The sequence below is a fragment of the Mustela erminea genome, chromosome 5 (genome assembly GCF_009829155.1).
Source record: "Mustela erminea isolate mMusErm1 chromosome 5, mMusErm1.Pri, whole genome shotgun sequence".
In the NCBI taxonomy this organism is placed as follows: Eukaryota; Metazoa; Chordata; class Mammalia; order Carnivora; family Mustelidae; genus Mustela; species Mustela erminea.
In genome coordinates this window covers 8,552,170-8,574,304 of record NC_045618.1, presented here as the reverse complement: position 1 = coordinate 8,574,304, position 22,135 = coordinate 8,552,170, and the positions used below count along the sequence as shown (strand labels likewise).

The following is a 22,135-nucleotide window of genomic DNA, read 5'->3' as shown; positions in this document are numbered from 1 at the left end:
TTGAAAATGTCTTGACAAATGTCCCTGATCCCACTGGATCCTGATCATCTGTGTGCCTCTCTTTCCCACCAGACTATGATTAGTTCCCTGAGGGCAGAAACCGCTATTTCCCTCTAATTTCCACAATCTTCCAGAGTGCCAGTAGGAATTTAATATAGATTATTGAAAGAAAAAAGGAAAAACTGGATGAATGTTTATGGAGTTGGGTACACATGTGTATCATCACATATGTCTTCAATTCTGACTCAGTTTTTCACTGGCCGCGAGCCTGCTATCTCTTAGGCATTATATAATTCCCTCCTTGATTCTAACCTCTTTTTACAGATGTTCTTACCACTGACATAAATTCAATACTGAGCTTTAAGAATTAGCCTATTGCCAAACCATGACTCCCCCATAGATTTTGGTGACCTCCGGAATAGATTTAATAAATTGCAGAGAAAAAAAAATGCAGATGCCTGATCCTCTTTGCCCTACCCTAAGCAGAAATGAGTTTTTAAAACCGAAATTGTCAATAACAAGAAAAAAAACACATGTATGTGTGTCGCATACTCTTTGCAGCTGTTGTCTCTTAGGGGTTCTCTAGAACATCATTTGCGGCTGCCACTGAATGGTCTCCTAAGTTTACTCACCAGTACAACTGTAAAATTGTCTTAAATCACAGAAGAAAGAGAGGAAAATCAACTGAAAATGGCTAACATGCTGCTTATGTCTTCATGAGAATCCACAGTTTTCCCTGTTTGCTCCATTATCATGCTCCGAGCAGCCTGCTAGGTCTTGTGGTATATTACAAGACAGCACGTTATCAATCTGATTCTTGGAAGGAAAGGCACACTGTGGGCATCTCTTTGCAAGGGCTCTGTTCGCTTTATGGTCTGATGCATTGAATTGTACTGGGGAGCAGGCAGTGGGAGCCAAGTGGCCCGGACAATGAGGGTGTTCAGTTGGTATTGGAAATTTACAAGAGCTTAAGCTATTTTTTATTTCTTCTTGCTGGGCTGGGAGTACTTACCATTGTTGTTCCATATGCTGTAAATGAACTTGGTTCAAAGACCACAAAGAGAGTGGTATGGAATTATAGAACTGAAAATAGTCTGCTGATTTGGTACGAATTCATCAAGCCTCTTTCTCAACAAGCTTTTTATCGGAGTGCCAATATGACTTGCTTTGGAGAGAACGAGACGTGATTGTGAGCGAATGATGGAGGGGCACATTGGCCTTCAGTTAGGCTCTGCTCTGCTCAGCTAGCTAGCTGTATGTCTCTTTTCCTCCTCAATATGCTTATTTAGTAAGCTTCAGTTCACAAATCATTAGTCTTACCTGCAAGATGACCAATCCAATACTTGATTTCGTCAGAAACTTCCGTGACTCATTCTGTAGAAAATGGTGGGGCTGGAATGTGACCTCTGGAATTACGGCTCCAAAAGTCGTTCTGTAGTCAACAGGCCATACTGTCTCTGATTCAGCAAATACATGACCTGCAATAATGTCAAAATGATTTTATGAAACGTGGCCTTTCACATGTCTTTCTCCTGCTGAAAAGCCATCATGGACTCTCTCCTTCTCCTCCTCCTCCTTCTTCTTTTTTTTTTTTTTTTAAAGATTTTATTTATTTATTTGACAGAAAGAGATCCCAAGTAGACAGAGAGGCGGGCAGAGAGAGAGAGGAGGAAGCAGGCTTCCTGCTGAGCAGAGAGCCCTATGTGGGGCTCGATCCCAGGATCCTGAGATCATGACCTGAGCCGAAGGCACAGGCTTTGACCCGCTGAGCCACCCAGACACCCCACCTTCTTTTTATTTTCTTTTAAAGATTTTATTTATCCATTTATTTGAGAAAGACAGAGAGAGAGTGCGAGCACACACCTGTGAGTTGGGCGAGGGGCTGAGGAAGAGAGAGGATCTCAAGTAGACTCCATGCTGAGACCATCTTGGCTTGATGTCATGTCCTGAGATCATGACCTGAATTGAAACCAAGAGGTGGACACTTAACCAACTGAGCCACCTAGGCGCTCCTGGACTCTCTACTTAAACTAGTGGCTCTCAACTCTCTTCCTTGCTGGGACATGCATATCAAATATTCTCACGAAGGCTCTCCCTTTTTCCTCCCAAATCCAGAAAGCACCTGAGACGGCATGCCATTCAAGGTAACACTATTAGGAGCACTTGGGTGGCTCAGTCAGTTAAGCATCTGAATTTGGGTCAGGTCATGATCTCAGGGTCCTGGGATCAAGCCTTGCATCGGGCTCTCTGCTCAATGAGGACTCTCCTTGTCCCTCTATCTCTTCCCCTGCTTGTGCTCTCTCTTACATAAATAAATAACATCTTAAAACCACCAAAAACCCAAAGTAACAATGTTATCAGGATGACTTCAAACCTGATCTTATGTAAGTCAGACTTTGGTACTTTGTATACACTTCTGTTAGCTCACTTGCGGTGATTTGCTTGTGTGTTTGTCTCTGTTGGCAAAGGCTATGGCCTCTTACAGAACAAGGACTATAATTTATTCAGCTTTTATATCCCAAGGCTTCTGTAGTTCCTGGAATATGCTCAAGACCCCTGCTTAGGGAAAAACAACCAAATATTGTCTCCAATATATAAATGATCTATAATGGGCTGACGTGACCTGCTCCCACCATAGTCAGTAAAAATGTACCCATCTCTGCTCTTCAAACTGAGATCTCAGAGGTTGTTGACAGATAGTGTTTTGTTTTTTTGTTTTTTTGGTTTTTTTTGCCTAAATGGATGGTAATAGTAATTCACTAGTACCTGTTCTTTAGCTCTATTATTGAAAGTTGTTCAATTCTATTTATTTATTTATTTATTTATTGCACGGAATTAGAGACACAGTTTATTTCCTCAAAAAGGCTACAGTTTAAGGGAAGAAAAGGCATATTTAGCTCATGGTGATTTGAGTGAGTGGAAAGAAATGACTAGTTTATTTTATTTATTTATTGTTTTAAAAGATTTATTTATTTATTTGACAGAGATCACAAGTAGGCAGAGAGGCAGGCAGAGAGAGAGAGTGGGAAGCAGGTTCCCTGCCAAGCAGAGAGCCCAATTTGGGGCTCAATCCCAGGACCCTGGAATCATGACCTGAGCCAAAGGCAGAGGTTGTAACCCACTGAGCCACCCAGGTGCCCCAGGAAATGACTGGTTTAACTTTTAGGCTGCTTGATGGCTGGGGTATTTATATTTGGCAAATGCTTAGTTCTTGTCCCTCAGGTGGGTTTAGGAGCCATAAGGAATTGGGTGAGGATACAAAAGGAAGAGAGAGTCAGAAAACACACACACACACACACAATCAGACAAGGAGTTAGAGCAGATGTGGTTAACTTCTGGTATGATGCCACATATTCCCCCCTCCTTCCCCAAGTGTATAGAGGACAGACACTATTAAATCAATCAAAACACACTTTTCACCTGAGCCAGGATGTGGTCTTAGAATACATCTCAACATTACAATGGTCCAGATGTTTTCTATCAACAAGAAAGAAAGACAAGCCCGTCTTTGGGCTTTTTGTCTATGCAGTCTCCATAAGGTCTCTTCAGATCATGCATGCTCCCTGTGATTGGGCAAAGAGTGTTTTCCTGATTTTTTTTTTTTTTTTTTTGCATGATTGAGATGCCAGGTGCTTCACTGTTGTCAAATCTTTTTCAATGTTTGAGTTCAGTGTCCTACAGACATAAAGTTCCCAGCACAAGTTCTGCCCTTGAATCCCATTTCTACTGGGGAATGAGAAGGGCCATCTTACCCACAGACCTCATAACTGAGGTGGGAGAAACTAACCTGTAGCGAATGCCAAGCAATATGCCAAGCGCCTTATTGACATCTTTTTGTTTCTCTAACACCCACACAAGATCAGTATCACTGTCCCCATTTTACAGATGAGATACTTACCTTGCAGAAGTCAAATTACTCACCTAAGATCTTACAGCTGCTAAGTATGAAGATAAGATTCAATTTCAGATCTGTGACATACAGCATCATGCTATTGGAATCTGGAGAGTTAATTGTTCCTTTGGTAGTCTTGATAAAATCGGCTTCTTGGCTTCTTTTCATGCCGCTAAGTACTTCTGCTTTTGATAAAGCCTTGAGCTTTCACTTTATACTTTCTCGAGTCTTGCAGACTGTAGAGGCAAATGGAAAATGGATCAGTGTAGATCAGATATGTATTGGAAACGGTCAGCCTATTTTGGACTTCATGCCGGTCAGGAGTCATTCTGGCCCCTGGGAGATGATCTTGTTGGAAATGGAGAGTGGACTTAGGTTTAAGTTTCTCCCATTCCTCTCTCCGCAGGGCAGCGTCCATACCAGCTGATCACTGCCCGAGTGCATCCGGGAGAGAGCAACGCCAGCTGGGTGATGAAGGGGGCCCTGGAGTTCCTGGTCAGCAGTGACCCTGTGGCTAGACTCCTACGGGAAAACTTCATTTTCAAGATCATCCCCATGCTCAATCCAGACGGTGTCATCAATGGCAAGTACGTCAGCACCCAGCTCAACTGGGTCCCCATTTATGTCACCATTGGAATGCATTGTGTCGCTCAGTGGGTGTCACTCAAGAGACCTTGGTACTGTGGCAGGAATAAATTTTGGGGGGCATCTGTTAACGGGTACAAATAACAACGTGCTCTCCAAACACCTTGAGGTCATGTCATGTTTTTTGTTTTGTTTTGTTTTGTTTTGTTTTGCCTTGAATTCAAGGGCATAGGTTCAATTAACTCCAGAGGGGTCCTTGGAAATAATCTGGTGTAATAGTCTTTTTCTTTTTTTAGAGGAGAATATCAGTGTCTGTGGTAATCAAGTGATTGCCCAGGTCATATGGTGGGTTAGTGACTAAGTCAGAGCTCAAACTCTGATTTCTTTACAGTTAAGACCAGTGCTTTCATTTCCTTACTAATATTTACTGCAGGGGCATCTTTATTCTGAGTTGTATTTTATTGGGTTCTGGATACAGTGCCAAGAAGGGTGTCACTGTATGCAAATGGGATGGCTGGCATGGAATGGCTAGAGGGTCAGGGCTGGTTGAGGGAGAGATGGAAGCCGTGGGTGGTGCTTCTCCCCACTGCGTTCCCACACGCCTTCAGAACACAGGAAGGGAATGAGGAAGTCCAGTGTCCTAGGAGGTCTGTTGGAAGACGTCAGCATTTTTAGACGCTGTGAGCCGAAGCGCAGAACCAGAGCAGGTCCCCGAGGTGACATGGCTGGTGGATGGAGCTGGTAGGATTAACTTTCACAAATTCTCAATCCCTGTGGAAAGAAGACTCGAGCCTCTTTCTGTGGTCCTCGAGGATTCTTCTCACTAGGGGAATAGACACGGTATCAAAATAGAGCGTACGATGCATTAAAAAATGAAAGAAAAATAATTTCAGAGGCAATTATGGGAAAAAATTTACAGTTTAAAAAGTCAGTATTAAAGAAGCAAAGCACAAGTTTAGAAGACGAAGAAACGAGGGCAATAGCAAAAGGTGAAGTGAGATAAAACGAGAACTGCTAAAAAATATACAAAAGAACACCAAAATTTCAAAGAGATAAAATTTAAAATGGCTTCAACTGAACAAGACACCCTTTTAAGAAAGATAAAATAGTAATTAATTTCTTTAAGGGAAAAAACGAAATACACGTCAAACAGCTGAGAATAGACTAGCTTCAAAGGATGAGCACAAAAAAGAATCCTGATCAGTTAAAAAATTTAGAAATGTAAAGTATCATGATAAAATAGAAAAAGAGGAGCAGAGTACATTCCAAATGATAAAATATGCTAAACTATGCCAAAATGCAAGCAAGTCAAAGCTATAGACTTTAAAAATAAAATTTCAGTATATACAGCAAAAGAATAAAAAAGGCAAAGAAGTAAAGGATTCGTGTGTTCTAGCAAGTCTCCTCGTTTTTGGTGGAGGTTCTTGATGGGCAGAGAGTAGGGTCCTTTGTCTTTGCCAGTGGTCACTGGTTGGTCTTCAAGCACGTGGGAGGAATAGGAGGCCAGGCCCCTCCGTCAGGAGCATTAATTAAGCCTCTGGCAGCAATTAGCCCTCTGAGACATCCAGTTGGACAAGGCTCTAGAGCGGTGTTCCCTCCTGGTCCAGTGGAACTTGGTGGGCCCCCGCCGTGTGCTATTGGCTCTGGAGATCAGGTCTAGGACATTAACGAGTGACTTCTGCCTGCTTGAGGTGCCCAGGATTTCACTAGCAAGCTCTGTCAGCCTAAATGGACGGAAAACAGCTTTGCAAGCCATCTTGAGGGACAGGATCCCGTTTCAGCATGTTCTCATCCAAGTTGGCTCTTTTCTGAAGTCTCTCTTTCCATTGAATTGTCCGGGGACTGATAGAGAATGGAAAGCTTACTAGGTTTAGAGTCATAACTCCTGTGTGTAATCTGGCTCTTCCCCCGACCGACTCAGTTTTCTCTTCTGTTGGAAGAGTAAGGGAATATGCTCCCCATTGACCTGTCTGGGAAAATGTCTCTTAAGCCCATGGCAAATTCAGGCTCAAGGATAAATATTGTAGTTTTTTCCATTACAACTGGTCACACCTAGATATCAGGGGCTTGGTCCAGGTCTTTGGTTGAAAGGTTAATGTGGTCTCAGTCACGGAGCATCCTCCTGCTCTGGACACAGTCATTTTCAGCTCACAGCTGGTTGTTTTGGACTCCCTAATGGCAGGCCAGCTCCTTCTCAGTGACACTCCCATTCATCATCATTACCATTATTTATTATGACTAAAATTACCCTTTTTTTTATATTGCATCTTTCATCATGGAGCTCAAAGCACACCATAGATTATTTGGATCACTCAAACAATTTTGGCTGAAAGGGACTTGGAAACCATAGTGTTATTGTACTGATCGGAAATCCACAAGTCACAGCACACCAATTTCAAAAGACACAAGACTACAATGGACACACAGCAGCTCACAGTTAAAGCCTTAAAAGTCTCAGCTCATGAACCCTTCTTAGAGCCTAGCAGACGTGTGGCTCATCTAACTTCTACTTGAACTTTCTCTGTGACTGACATTGCAATTCAGGGCATGACCATTCCGTTGTACGTAACTGGATGGATATGTATTTCTCTGTGCTCTGATCTTTGCCCTATGAACTTCAAACATTTTATGCAGTCTTACCTTGGGGTGCCCCACAGAGAAAATCGAATCCCCCTTTTACATGCCTTAACTTCCCCGTAGGAAGTCCGCTCTGAGTTTAATATAGTTTACCTAAATGTTGCTTATGTGATAGTGTTTCTGATGAAGATCAGTTCGCTGATTTTCTTCAGATGCATTTTTACTACTAGGCTTCTTAAAGCCTAGTGAACTGCCTTGTGTGTGGTCTGAAGGACAGAGAAGCAAATTTTGCATAAAGACTGGAGAGCCTAAACCCAAGCATGGTACTTAACTTACTGGACTCTACTCTTCTTTCAAAATACTTCACGGGCCCCCGTGGGGTTTGCAAGAATGTGTAAAAGTAGAATAGTTTCCTTTTGTGGTGATGGTAATAGAGCCTCTGAGAATGGCTGAGAGGTTTTGATAATAGTGGTCAGAGAGACAAAGCCAGGATTTTCTAGCAAAAATTTAGTGGGTCTTGCCAAGCCAAAGATCTCTTAGCAACACATGTCTATAGCAGGAAAACAAACTATAAAGATGGGTTCCCAAAGAAACAATCTACCATCTTGCTGGCCTGGTTGTTTATATGGAATTGGGCTGAGTTCTAAGGAATCCAGGAGGATCATTGACTCTTGTCATTCTTTGCTGCCTGGGATAAAAACCAAGGGGTCAACAAATTGGGTCAGTGTGGAAGTGACAATGGTGGCTTGTTCAGGGTCTGAAGTGGGGAGAAGGCAGATGATTGCAGAACATGCAAAAAGTTGGCATGGCATGTAAGGGAAGGGGTTGAAGAGATCTAGCATGGTTTCCAATTTTTGGACTTTTGTTGTTGGGTAGAATGTAGTGACAAAATAATTTTTATGAAGTCAACACACAGCCCAACGTTTTATTCACAGGAGAATCGGAGTATATTGATTCTTAGGATACATACAACTCTACAAACTTGATTTTCTTCTTCCAAGGCCATCGTGGAGCGAAACAACAATAAAGAGCAGAGGGCATACTCTGAGTAAACACACCAAGGTATTAAGAAGTAATAGCTGAATGCTCTAGGGGAAACAAATGAAACTGTAAAAATCAGATAAAAAATCTTGACAATTTAAACTATCTGGGACCATTTAAAGTTAGTGCCAATATTCCTTTACTCCACTGTGGGTTGTAAAGGCTTTATTTTACTACAATAAGAGAACTCACAGACTTTATATAAAAAAAATCATTCAGCACCTTTTATGGGCCAAGAAAGAACCTGTTTGTTTGTTTTTACATAGATTTTCTTATGTAATTATACCTATGGCCCCAAAATGCAGTTCTTCTATCTAATACCTAGATACAAAATCCTGAGGACACAGGGGTGAAATCTTGGGTCCAGTTTCAAAACCTCATGTTACAGAGGCAAACCAGAACTTCTGTCTGTGCTATACCACTTTTCTGTAAGGATTTAAGGGCATTAGAATTTTTTTAAAAAGTGTTCTAGCTAGGAGGGTTCATGTGTATCATTTAGTCCCGGTCCTTCAAATGTTAAGGAAACTGAAATCAGAGAGGTAAAAATGAGTTACCCAGATTAGAAAGTTAGTTCAAAGCAGAAATGGCATGAGAAATTGTCTGAATAATTGAACTACCTGCACATAAACACACCTGTGCCCAAGGTTACGTGGCCGGTTTGTGACAGAGTTGGGGTGTGAACCCACACTGTCTAGCTCCAAAGCCCAGGTGCATTTTGGTCTACCAGCCCTTCCCACCCTTGGCTGGAGATGCAAATAGAGCTTCAGCACTGTTCACAGCTACCATCAGGTGGTCTCTGAAATTAGTCTTATAGGCTTGGGCCTTCATATCCAGTGTGCCTGGGACAAACCAACACACAGCTCTGTAATTTGGGCCTGGGATGAATTAGTTCATTGTCAGTTTTCCTTCATGGGATCTGAATTTCCAGCTTGGCTTTGGCCTTGATGCTATCTTGTCCTGCCAGCCTTCTCCATTGGAGAATATGCCCTTTCTTGTTGCTGCCAGTTTTTGGCTATAGGCAACACCCAGCTAATTTTGAGGGGTTTTTTGTTTTGTTTTGTTTTGTTTTGGTCATGGAACTTACATTCCCCTGCCCACTCCATAGTGTATTTTAATTCAGCTGAGTCTTCAGGATCCCAAAGGGCTGATGATTATCCTTCTTGGGGGGACTTCAGCTTGGGCAGGGCCATGTCCATTCCCTCCTGTTCTGATATGCTTAGGGCTTCCCTCTGATATGATATGACCTCAACTCTCACTTTTTAATGTATTTCACATCTCTTCAATATACTAGCATAGAGCAGTGGTTGTGTCTCAGAATTTTGGATCTCATGGAGCAGTTACATTTGAAAAAAAAATGGGCCATAGGAAGTACGTAATTTTATTATTACTATCTTTTTCAATTTGCACGAGTAAGAATGGAAGATATGCTCTGAGCTCCCTGATAACAGACCAGTGAGAAATCCCACATGGGATGTTCCTGGGATTACCTCTCCACCTGCAGGTGATCACATGAGTGGCCTCGAGGTCTGTGTGCCGGGTCTTCAGATCATGATGTATCAAGGCAGCCTTGCTCTTTGTGCTGTGATACATTGCGCTAGTGTGTCCGTGAACATCCCTGTCAGCGGGAGTAGTATCGTCCTTGACTGCCTTGCTTTTTCCTGTTGTTAAGCATCCCCTGGAACAAGAAAACAGGTCCTGGAACAAGAAAAGATGCCTGAAAAATGGGTCTTTAAGAAAAATAGATAATTCCCCTGGGCTTGCAATTGGTGAAACTCTGGTCTCAACCAGAGGTCATAGAAGAAAGATGGCATGTACCATTTGGAGGAAGCCAAAAGAAGCAATCAGTCCCTTAAGTGGCTACTTGAGAATGAAAACAGCTACACCAATAATCAGTTCCAAATTTCCTGTGAGTAGTCCTCTTCTTTTCCATGATTTAGTAAAGTGTTAATCAGCCTTTTCATCTTGTTTGAGCTGTGCTACGGAGACTGAAAGAAAGTACCTATGCCCAAGACTGGGGGTGGGGATAAGTGGCCATCATGCTTAGAGAAGAAATTCCTAAGGGAACAGTGAAGAAGAAATATAATAGTTATGTTTTCAGAGTTATGCTCAGAAAAATTAGGACAGCAAAAAAAAAAAAATAGCTTTATTTTTTTTCTAATTATAAAAATGATCCACGGTACAGCAAGAGGGTAGATGTTTCTAAAGATGAGATTTGGTTCCCACTGGTGGCAGACATCTAAAAGCTCAAAAAGGGGATGCCGAAGAAGCCAAGAGACTGATAATTGCAGAAGCAGGTCCCACCTGCCAGGGTGAGGGAAGGAGGGGGAAGTGATGGAGGGACCGGAACCCAGGGGCCAGGGGGACGCTATGTAGATCTAGTTTGGTATTTCGAACGCTGAGAAAGGCGTCTGACCTGGCCAGGGCCTCAGTGGCCCAGGGGACACAGATGAGAGGGTGGAAGAGTGTGGAGTGACCTGTGTCTGAATGCCAAGGGGACGTATCTGCCCCCTGCGGTACCCTGTGAGGGCGTCTCGCAGCCTAAGAGGCAGGGCTTGAACCAGATGCCAGCTGCTGCTCTGGTCTCATTAACTGGACTGGAGAGCAGAGACGGTGTCCTTTGCTGTCTTCCCCTGCCTTCTTCCCTCCCTCAAGTGCCTGCTGTTGGCAGAACCTACCAGGAGGCCGACTGGCAAGGGAGTCTGAGCAGGGTAATTTGCAGTTTTAGCTGCCCTGTGGCGGGCCAGAGAGCTCAGAGGTGGCTGGTGAGAAGTGCACACGAAGCATCCATTAGCTGAGCTCCCGACATGCCCTAGCCTCGGGCTGATTACTGTCTACATGTGACTTCTTTGTTTTCAAAAAATAAAATGGTTTCGTTTATGGTTTCCAATGGGGGGGGGGGAAGGCATCATTACTGTAGAAAATTCCAGCGTAGAGAAGAAGCTGAGGGAAGAAATTAAAAAGTACCCAAACTCAGGGCTGCTGCATTGCGTGACTCCAAGGGACATTGTTCACATTATAATCTATGGTAATTACATAGCGCTTCTAGGGTTTGGTAACATGGAGGCCCTTCCCGAATCAGGCTGTCCAGACGTAAATGCTATTGTCAAGTTGGAGAACATTCATTAGCCATTTTTTTGTAAGCTGACAACTCCGGGAATGTCAGCTATTTCTTTAAATATATTTCTGTCTTAAGTAAGATCATATATTTTGTAGTAGAGTTTATAAACGAACATCTTCTGTGGCAAAGAATACAAATAGCATTATTAGTTTTTAAAATGGCTATGTCATAGTATTGACATAATTAATTTTAAACAATTCTCCATTATAAACAGGAGACAGGGAAATATTCTTGTTATTCTCTTGGTGAATTCCTATGGCTGTTTTCTTAAGATAAATTCTCAAGTCTGTTGAGTTGATGCTATGCATATTTTATATTTGAGACATTATTACCAGATTATTTAGAAAAATGTGTAGATAGAGATTCCTACCACCAGTGGGTGAAAGTGCCTGTTCCTCATACCCTTGTCAATACTACATTGTATCAATCCTTTTAATTTGGGGGGGGGGGGTCAATCTGGTAAGATTAAAGTATGATTTTAATTTTAATTTTTATACTTAGGAAAAATTACTCTCATTTTGCAGGTGAAGAGAACACTGAGGCAAAAGTTGAGATGACATACACAGGGTCAACAACGTATCTGATGTTTCAGAGTCCGGGATTAAATTCAGGTTGGCCTGGTTGCAAAGCTCGTGTTCTTCCCACTTGGCTGTGAGCTCTGCTCACGTCCACAGTTCGAGGCAGTCATCTGGGCGACTTACCTCTTGAGTGTTTTTAACATAGAGTCTGGGAGGTAGTAAATGCCTCAGAGATGTTTGTTAACTCTAACCTGAGGTGCACCTCACCTTGCTAAAGTGTTTTAAGGTGTGGACTTCACATAGATCATTGTAGACCAGAGCAAGGGCTCTAAAAAGCTTTGGGCCACTTATGTGAGAAATGAACTGTTGGATATATATTTAGTTAGATATTAGTACTGAGGTGCTGCTGTACTGCCCATAGTGTTTTATTATAGGCTAGATTGCAAGGGGGGATTTGTATCCTACCCCTTTGAGGGGTGGTTCCTGTTGAAGCTGTGGGCACCAAAATTACTTGGTCTTCTTTTCTTCTCTTTGTCTTAATCATCATTCAGTGTCTTGAACAACAACTGAGCACACACTGGGGAGCCTGGTTGATTGTCCAGGCAGTCTCCAAAAGCCTAGGGTTTAATAAGTATGGGGCCTCTGGACCCTCCCTAGCTTGGAGGGTATATGCCCTTAGGCAGGAGTGACTCATTACTTTATGGACTCACTGACCATATTTGGCTTCCAAAACATTGATTTTTCCATGTGCCTGTGGCTGAGTTCTGCAGTGTTTCCTGCAAAGCGAGGGCAGTAGAGCAGGGATCCTTGGTCCAGGATAGAAGTAAGGATGGAGAAAAGCAGGGGGGACCAGTAAAGGCAGAGGGACACTAGCTGTCCCATGGACACCCTCCCCGTAGGTCTGACTGTCTCTCTTCCTCAGCACGGTGCTGTGTCCCCTTCTCTGAGGGCTTGGATGGCCACAAGCTAAAGAGGGTGTCAGGACAAAGGTCTCCATGCTGTGTGGCGTCTGGGAAGCTGAGTGACAGAGTCTCCGTAGTCTGTCCAAATGATGCTGGTGGTCATGATGCCATTCCAGGAGGGGATGTGAGCGCATTACTCTCCTTAAAACTCTCATTCCAGAGTTTCAACTCCAAATTCTTCCTCCAGCTAGGCCAGGGGAATGTGAAGTTTCTGCCGTGGAATCTCCCTGTGGAATGTTTGCTAGCCAGAGATCATATTTCTGAGCAAGTAAAGCTTAGCCTGTGCTAGTCATCCACTGTGTTACCGTGGAGCCCCGCGGCCCTTCCTGGGAGCTGACAGAGGAACGTTAACTTGCAGTCACGTACTTTTCAAATTTAGACCGTTTTGCCAGTTTGCGCTGCTTGTAACAGAGCAGAATGATCAATGGTTGGCTATTTTGGCTCTATTTGTGTTTAGGAAAATTAAAATGTTCTGGACACGGTTGGCAATTTGGATGGAAATATTAGTGTGGGCCTGGTTCTAGCAGGTTTGTGTGTCTCTGCGTAAAGGATCTCTGGGGAGAGATGGGCAAAGAGCATTTAATCTCTTTCTCTTTGCTTTACTTTGCTTATATTTGAAAACAGGGAAAAATGTTATTTTGATCTGGAGGGGATTATTTGGTCTGAGGAACTATAATTTTCTTCCTTTACTTCCTGACTTCACTAGAAACAAGGAGGTCTCAGTCCGTTTTGGATGCTAAGATAGTCTCCTGGAGGGGCACCTGGGTGGTTCAGTCATTAACTGTCTTCAGCTCACATCATGATCCCGGGGTCCTGGGCTTGAGCCCCGCCTCGGGCTCCCTGCTCAGCAGGAAGCCTGCTTCTCCCTCTCTCACTCCCCTGGCTTACATTCCCTTTCTCACTATCTCTGTCAAATAAATAAATAAAATCTTTAAAAAAAAATAAAAAAAGATATTCTCCTAGATACAGAAAGGAACACTTATAGGAATATTTTAATCTCACCAATTTTTTTTTTTTACAACTTTATAAAATGAAGTTACACATTTAAGTTTTTTTTTTTTTTGAAGTTGCAGAAGTGACTTTTTGCCTTGAATTCTTCCCTTGCAAATCTGTCAGTAATTCTGAAATCATGGTCTACTGGGATTTTGTGCGACATCCAAGATTTTCCTTCTAGGATGTAGAAGGGGGAGAGGGATCCACGAAGAACACGGCATTTGGCACAGTTGTGCAGAGCTCTGGACATACAGCACAGAGCAGTGCAGACCTAGAGATCGCTGAGGGTCCTGGTTCTAGAGGGAAATGTGGCATACAAAATCTTGCAGATGAACTTGTTCATAGAGATCAACATGAAAATTATTTGCTCTGGGAACGCTTAAGGTCCTGCTGCTAAGTCATTTGCATAGTGTTCAATGATGCATGGTGCTAGGGCCAGGGCGTTGTGGGAGAGCTTTCCCAAGGGCTTCCTTGCCCACACCCGTTCCTACATACAGAGGGGAGTCAGGAGCTTGAGTACTCCATTTGCCTTTCTCAGACATTGCGGTTCTGAACAAATATTACTATTTATTATTCCTAAATTTAGGGTTATTAATTATATCAGCATAAACCTAATTTATGCCATCATAAACAGCAATAATAAATGCTGCCAAATGCTAATACCCAGCTCTTGCCAACTGTGCCTGTAGTTGATGGGTTTCCACCCCCCCTCACTTCCCAGAAGCATTAAATTAAAAATGATTCAATGTTGCAGAATCATTGATCAAGTTGGGGCTGAGGCTCTTGGGGAAATGTGCTTGTTTGTTAAATGCTGTGCTCCCTCATTGGCTGGGCCTCTTCGGATCTCTGTCTGCGCTCTGGTGTTTCTGTATTCCTTCCCCGGAGGAAGAAATGGGACCGGGATGCAGGCCGGGAGGGAGGTAGACAAACATCCATTCTTCCTTCTCAGTTTCCCCTTCAGACTTCTCTCTTCCCAGTGTCCCTTGCCTAACACTTTCTTTCAACATACACTTAGAAGTCTTTATAAAGCAATCCCTTGGGGATAATACAGATGTATTATTTCTCAATTCCCATCACATCTACCGTGTACTTAGTGATGTATGTTCCATGCTCCCTGAAACACATGAGAGTCTCTATCTGGAGAATAGGAGGCACAGCTCTGACTAGCCCCCCCGCCCCCGCCTCTAATACTGTGTGTACTGTTCCTTCTGCCATTTACTCTTGGGGTGCTCTGCTTTGGGGAAGTAAGAGGAGATCCAGTCCCCTTGTTATCAGAGTCTTAATAAGATCTCACTGCCTTTCTCAAAGGAAACGATTTGTGCTTTTCCTGGTTTTGCTGACTTTCTTTATTTTGCTTCATCTGGGATGATTGTGATCATGATTCAGTATAAGGAATTCCTCCTGGGCAATCAGAAGGCCCAGGCTTTGGTCGGGGTTAGCCTCTTTCCACCCACGTGGCTTTGGACAAATCACTTAACCTCTGCACTCTTATTTCTTCAACTTACTAAGAGGTCAGTAAGCCCTAACCATGGTGCCTCCCTTGATTAGTGTCTCGATCAAATACGTAGTACTTGAAACTGTCTGAAAATACAAAAGTAAAGGTCCCTCCGGTTGTATTCTGATGCTTGGATTTCAATGTGAGCCATGCAAAGCTCTTCTCAGTAGTTGAGACAAACAGGCTTAATGATTTCCTACTTCCATTTCTCAGTTTCTCAAAGATATCCAAGATAAGATATGGCAGTGGGATAGAAATTCTGCAGAGGGAGGGACAAGGTCAAAGATGAAAAAGGTGAAAAAGACTTCCTTATTTTATACATAATATATATAACTTATCATACTATATAGTATATATAATATTTATCTTAATATAATATATGTATTTTAGATATATAATATTTTACTAAAGCTTTGCTTGTCCTTGTGATTGTGATTTTAAAATTATGGAGAAGGTGTAGGACTGAATAAATTTTATAATATATATAGCAGTAGAGAAAGCTTGGAGTTGGAAGAATCCAGCCAGTGCCTTTTCCCCTCCTCATGCTTACTCTTTTTTTAAGATTTATATATTTATTCCAGAGAGAGAGAGAGTGGGCATGAGTCAGGGGAAGGGCAGAGGGAACGAATCCTCAAACAGACTCCGCAGATGATCTCAGAATCCTCTGTGCCTGGATGGGGGGCTCAGACTCACTACCCATGAGATCATGACCTGATCTGAAACCAAGAGTAAGCTGCCTAAGCAGCTGAGCCACCCAGGCTCCCCTCCTCATGCTCGCCCTTTAAATAGATCTAGTTGTCCCATTGGAATGGACGAAAGCCTGGCTTCTTGCCTTTTAGAAGCCTGTGTACAGTCAGCTGCAGGACATCTCACATAGTGTTTCAGGGTGTCTGTCATGAACAGTGTTTGTGGTTGGTGGAACGGGTCTTCTTCTCAGCCTGCAGAGAGACTCCCTGGTGTACCTAGCCTGGGTATCACAGCCTTATGGCCCCCCCGCCCCCATCTATCCCTGGGAGCCCTGATTCCTAGGAAAGTGCGCCCCATCAGGAACCAGAAGGAATTGCACCTGTCAGGCTGCCCTGGGGAAGAGTCTGGGGCCACAGGCTCTCCAGTTCTGGGTCCTTCCGCCTGCAGGCCCTCGTTTATAAACAGGAAAGTCGAACGCATCGCATTAGCCTTGGCAATGTGGAGCCACCCTCCCTGGCCCGACTTCCATGGTGTCTTTTCCTCAATTATTTATCTCTCTGAGCCACCTAGCCCTTCTGAATTATTAGCCTTCTTCCTTCATTGCCCCGCTTCCTTCTTGCAAATATGCTCCTATACATCTTCACTCCGTAGGAAACACTTTCTTTTCTATTTACAGCTTCTCCCTGCTCCCCACCCCTCCCCCTGGCCCAATAATGGCCAAGGAGATAAATAAGAAACATAACTCTTTTTGGCTATTGTTTTTTTTTCTTACTCTGCACGGTAATATATATAATAACAAGAAAACAAATCTTATTACTAAAGTAATTACAATAAATAAAAAATAACCGAGAGTGAGGCCTAAGGAAGGGGCACATCAGGGGAGTGATTGCGACAGGATTTTAAAAATTTAATTTACTAGTGCCAGTCTCACCGCTCTGTGGATGCCTCCCTTAGGAGATTGTGTCTAATTAGAGAGGGTTGTTATTGCTCTTTGGATATATACCCACCCCTGGTTGACTTATACTTGGGCTTTTAAAGGCAGATTCTGGCCCGAGGAATCCCTTGAGAAATTCCCTTGTCAGCAGCCCCATGCTGGGAACAGCACCATTTAGCATGTTATGGTTGTATCATCATCAAAGCTTGGGATTGCAAAGAATTGCTTGGCTTGCTTCCCCGTGACTGTAGATAATCTTCCCCTTAACCATCCAAACAGATGGGTATCCCCCCTGACATTTGTGAATCCGAGTAGAGGTCGCTGTGAATCCCTTTGTCAAATAGGCTGGTGCTGACCAGTTCTTAGAGCTCAAATGCTTCTCCGTGTAGTCAATCTAATTTTATCTGCAAGTGATTTCTGTCCATTTGTTCTTGCGTGGTCCGCAGTAGAAATGGGAACAGTTGTTTTTCTTCGTTAAGTCTGACTATCATTCTGTTTATGAGAGCCATCTTTCTGAGTCCTTTTGAAAAGCTCCTTATTTGAGTTTCACTCTCCTCTTTAACCTGAAGCATGTATGGTTTGCAGTTAGTCTCAACACGTGGCATTTTTTAACGATAATGTAATCGTCACTGGGTGGTTTTCATGTCAGGCTTGAATGTGGAAGGCAGACTGGGCAGGGGTAGAACAGCCTAGCCAGGCTTCTCGGCAACATGTCGGCATCCTCCCAAGCCCAGGCACACTTACTAATGCATTATGGGCGGCTGTGCTCTCCTCGCTTACTCTGGCCGATTGGTCTTAGTCATCCACACACCTGAAATCTGGGACAAACGCACAGTGTACTTATTCTTATTTATTTATTTTTTTATGTCATTCCACCTCCTCTCCTGACTATCACCATCACCACCATGTCCCATGTCCATGATCACAACTGACATCAATGACAAGAAAATGGCCAGTATTGCTGAGTGCGTAACATGTGCTTGAAAAGGTGTAACATTTCACACCCACCACCTCTGTTAGTCCTCACGACAGCTCTGTGGTATGTACTAATGTGACTTCAGTCAGGAGGAAACTCATATTTTCAGGGCAAAATAAATGTCTCAGTGATGTAGGAAAGACATTAGCGTTCAAAGCCAATGGTCAGGAAAGAATTCTTAAGATGTCTTTGGTGCAAAAATGTGGTTTTATTAAAGCACAGGGATGGGACCCCTGGACAGAAAGAGCTGCACTGGGGTCATGAGGAGTGGCCCATTATGTACTTCCAAGTTGGGAGGCAGTTAGGGAGAGCCTAAGTCCCTAAGGAATTTTGGAAACAAGGGAAGTGGAGGGGACTAGCTATTGTTGGGGAAAAGGTCTTTTAATACTGTCTAATAAAATCTTAGTCATGAGACCCTTCAGATGTATATCAGTGGGCCATATGTTTGGGGGATGGTGGACAACATTTATCTTGGGGGTTTAGAGATAAAGGGAATTTCCAAAGGAATTTTTTTATGTTAGAGTAGGTTTACAGGATCCTGGGGTGGGGAGGGTGGGCTGTCAGGCTAGGACTAGGATTGCCTTTTGCCCTTAGCAAAGTGTCAGCATTGAGGCAGTTGAGTCCCTAGAGGTATGTCGTTCTGCCTATTTCAAAGACTTGTTAATAGGCTGTAGGTAGTAAGGAAAGGTAATTTCTCTTCTGCCTTTGTTTCCCACATCATAAGGGCATATAGAGCACAGAGATTGGGTGAAGAGGGTAATGAATTTCTGTGTGTATGTGTGTGTGTGTGTGTGTGTGTGTGTGTGTATGATTTTAGAACCCACCGACTCAACCCACCGACTCATCACTGCATATAGTATGCAGGAAATCAGAAGGTGGTAGAATCCTATAAAATTAACATTGGAAAGGCTCTTGCATTTCAAAAATCTAGACCTGTCCCCTCTCCAGAGAAGAGACAAAAAAGATGCCCAGTAAGCTTCAGTTAGGTTTTTAAATTCTCACAGTGTTAGAGCTGAATTGAGAAGCCAGCCCTCTCCCACTGAATGGCCACTGAGTAGAAGGATAACATATTTGCAAACTGTGCAGATGTTACTCATAATCATGCATGTAAAGTAAAGGGCTTTCTTAAGACAGAATGGGAAGTTCTGCACAGAAAAGGATAAAGTCGTTAGAAACACTTCAGTCCAGTCTGTCTGAGATGGCTTCTCAGAAGCAGTCAGACATCAAAGAGTTTTAAAAGGGGAGGGAGAAGTCCTTGGAAGTGGTGAAGGTTTCTCCAGGCTAGCATTTCCCAAACTGGTTCTGAGGGACACTAGCAGATTGGTACTAATAGATGTTTCTCTCTCTCTCTCTCTCTCTCTCTCTCACACACACACAAAGAGTGCTTGGGTTGGAAACCACATTTCAAATTTCATATAAATAGACTTCTTTATTGCATAACATACCAGTTGTGTTGAAATATTAAGGTGCCTGGAGACTTTCTCATCGGGGATGGAATTTGTGACATTTACTGAATTTACTTGAACAGGGTCACATTTGTTGATGTGTATCTAGAATAGCTGGAGGATTATTAGTGATCCTTCAACTTGGGAAGTACTGCTCCAGGCTGTTAAGTGAGATGCAGACATTAAATGAAGCCTCCTTATAAAGAAGTGCATTACCTTTGTGGCTAAGGACATGGATTCTGAAGCCGGATTGCCTGGGTTTACCACTGATTAGCTGTGTGACCTTAGACAAGCACCAGGCATGGGTTGGGTTATCTCTGAAATGAGGGTTTGCTGTAGGATGTTTACTGTAGCATGTCCTTGGGGATGGGGGAAGCCGAATCAGGCACAGGGTAGAGTTGGATGTAACACGGTTATCACAGAGGTTGCAGCTGGCCAGTGAGGAACTCTGTAGCTAGGAAGGTCTTTCAGTGTCCTGGATTAAGGCAAGTAGACTCAATCTGTCTTCCGTACGTCCCACCAGCTGCACAGTCACTGAATATGTACTGCCTCTAGAGAAGGGGCACCGACTTGCACAAGAAGGTCCTTTTTTAAAAATTCAGTTTATTCATTTATTTCTTTTAAAATTAAATTTATTTATTTTCAGCATAACAGTATTCATTATTTTTGCACCACACCCAGTGCTCCATGCAATCTGTGCCCTCTATAATACCCACCACCTGGCACCCCAACCTCCCACCCCCCCGCCACTTCAAACCGCTCAGATTGTTTTTCAGAGTCCATAGTCTCTCATGATTCACCTCCCCTTCCAATTTACCCCAACTCCCTTCTCCTCTCTAACACCCCATGTCCTCCATGCTATTTGTTATGCTTCTCAAATAAGTGAAACCATATGATAGTTGACTCTCTCTGCTTGGCTTGGCTTATTTCACTCAGCATAATCTCTTCCAGTCCCGTCCATGTTGCTACAAAAGTTGGGTATTCATCCTTTCTGATGGAGGCATAATACTCCATAGTGTATATGGACCACATTTTCCTTATCCATTCGTCCGTTGAAGGGTATCTTGGTTCTTTCCATAGTTTGGCGACCATGGCCATTGCTGCTATAAACATCGGGGTACAGATGGCCCTTCTTTTCACTACATCTGTATCTTCAACAAAACAGGAAAAAATATACAGTGGAAAAAAGACAGTCTCTTCAATAAATGGTGCTGGGAAAACTGGACAGCTATATGTAGAAGAATGAAACTCGATCATTCTCTTACACTGTACACAAAGATAAACTCAAAATGGATAAAAGACCACAACGTGAGACAGGAATCCATCAGAATCCTAGAGGAGAACATAGGCAGTAATCTCTTCGATATCAGCCACAGCAACTTTCAAGATATGTCTCCAAAGGCAAAGGAAACAAAAGCAAAAATAAACTTTTGGGACTTCATCAAAACCAAAAGCTTCTGCACAGCAAAGGAAACAGTCAAGAAAAACAAAGAGGCAACCCATGGAATGGGAGAAGATATTTGCAGATGACAGTACAGACAAAAGGTTGATATCCAGGATCTATAATGAACTCCTCAAACTCAACACACACAAGACAGGCAATCATATAAAAAAAAATGGGCATAAGATATGAACAGACACTTCTCCAATGAAGACATACAAATGGCTATCAGACACATGAAAAAATGTTCATCATCACTAACCCTCAGGGAGATTCAAATTAAAACCACATTGAGATATCACCTTACACCAGTTAGAATGGCCAAAATCAACAAGACAGGAAACAACATGTGTTGGAGGGGATGTGGAGAAAGGGGAACCCTCTTACACTGTTGGTGGGAATGCAAGTCGGTGCAGCCTCTTTGGAAAACAGTGTGGAGATTCCTCAAGAAATTAAAAATAGAACTTCCCTATGACCCTGCAATTGCAAAAGAAGTTCCTTTTGTCTGAGGACAACTCTTTTCTTTTTCTTTTTAAGATTTTATTTATTTGTTTGAGAGAGAGAGAGAGAGAGAGAGAGAGAGAGAATGAGCACAAGGAGGGAGGAAGGAGCTGAGAGAGCAGGAGACAGACCCCCTGTTGCACAGGGAGCCCAATGTGGGGCTCGATCTCAGGACCCGGGGCTCGTCACCTGAGTCAAAGGCAGACACTTAACCAATTGAGCCAGCCAGATGTTCCTGAGGACAGTTCTGCAGGGAGGTACTCAGCTGTGAGCCTTAGCATCTGTGGAATGAGTTATCTGGTCCTAAAGGGGCACTTGGAGGGATACAGCACAGCATCCACTTTGCTTTCCTTTCCTAGTCCGTGAAATGGGAACAGCAGGAGTATCTTAATAAGGTCATTGTGAATGAAATGAGTTCTTACCCAATGTGCCTGATACTTACTAATGCCATATGTGGTCCAAAAAGATCAAAAATCGGATAAATACCTAAGATAGATGCGAGCTGCTTACCCTGGAATTCGCAATTATAGTTGAGCCAGTGAAAACTGGAAGAACAAAGGTAATACATTTTTTACTTGCAGTGAGTTAAAAACTATTTTAGTGCCTGTATGCAACCACAGACTCACACCAGTAGGCCCTTTCATAGCTTTCATAGGCTGTGATGGAGAGGCCTGTACTGTGTCTTCTGCTGTGTTCTCTCCCTAATATTGTAAGTATCTGATGAGAGCAGACTAGGCCATCAGAAGGCACTCCCTCAGACAGCCCATGTGTTTGGTTAAAAAAAAAATACAATCCAGGCCAAGATGCGAATTGAGTAGAGATTGCTAAATATTGATCAGTGCCGACAAAGTTGATTGTGATGTTGCCCTGATCTGAAAGGAACTGTGTCCATGGACGAGATGGCCCCTCCTACAATTGATGTCAGAAGATTTGATGCTAGAGATGAACTGAGATCTTTTCCTAAGTGCGG

General features: G+C 43.1%; 1 protein-coding gene across 3 annotated transcripts in view; it reads left to right on the top strand.

Moving 5' to 3' along the window:
• The window catches only part of AGBL1 (ATP/GTP binding protein like 1), a 730,233-nt gene that overhangs the window by 274,108 nt on the left and 433,990 nt on the right, over positions 1-22,135 (top strand). For all 3 annotated transcript variants that reach the window (XM_032342085.1, XM_032342083.1, XM_032342084.1), the window contains exon 18: positions 4,299-4,479. In XM_032342085.1, the coding sequence (XP_032197976.1) occupies positions 4,299-4,479 (181 nt within the window). The remainder of the gene's footprint in view (positions 1-4,298; positions 4,480-22,135) is intronic.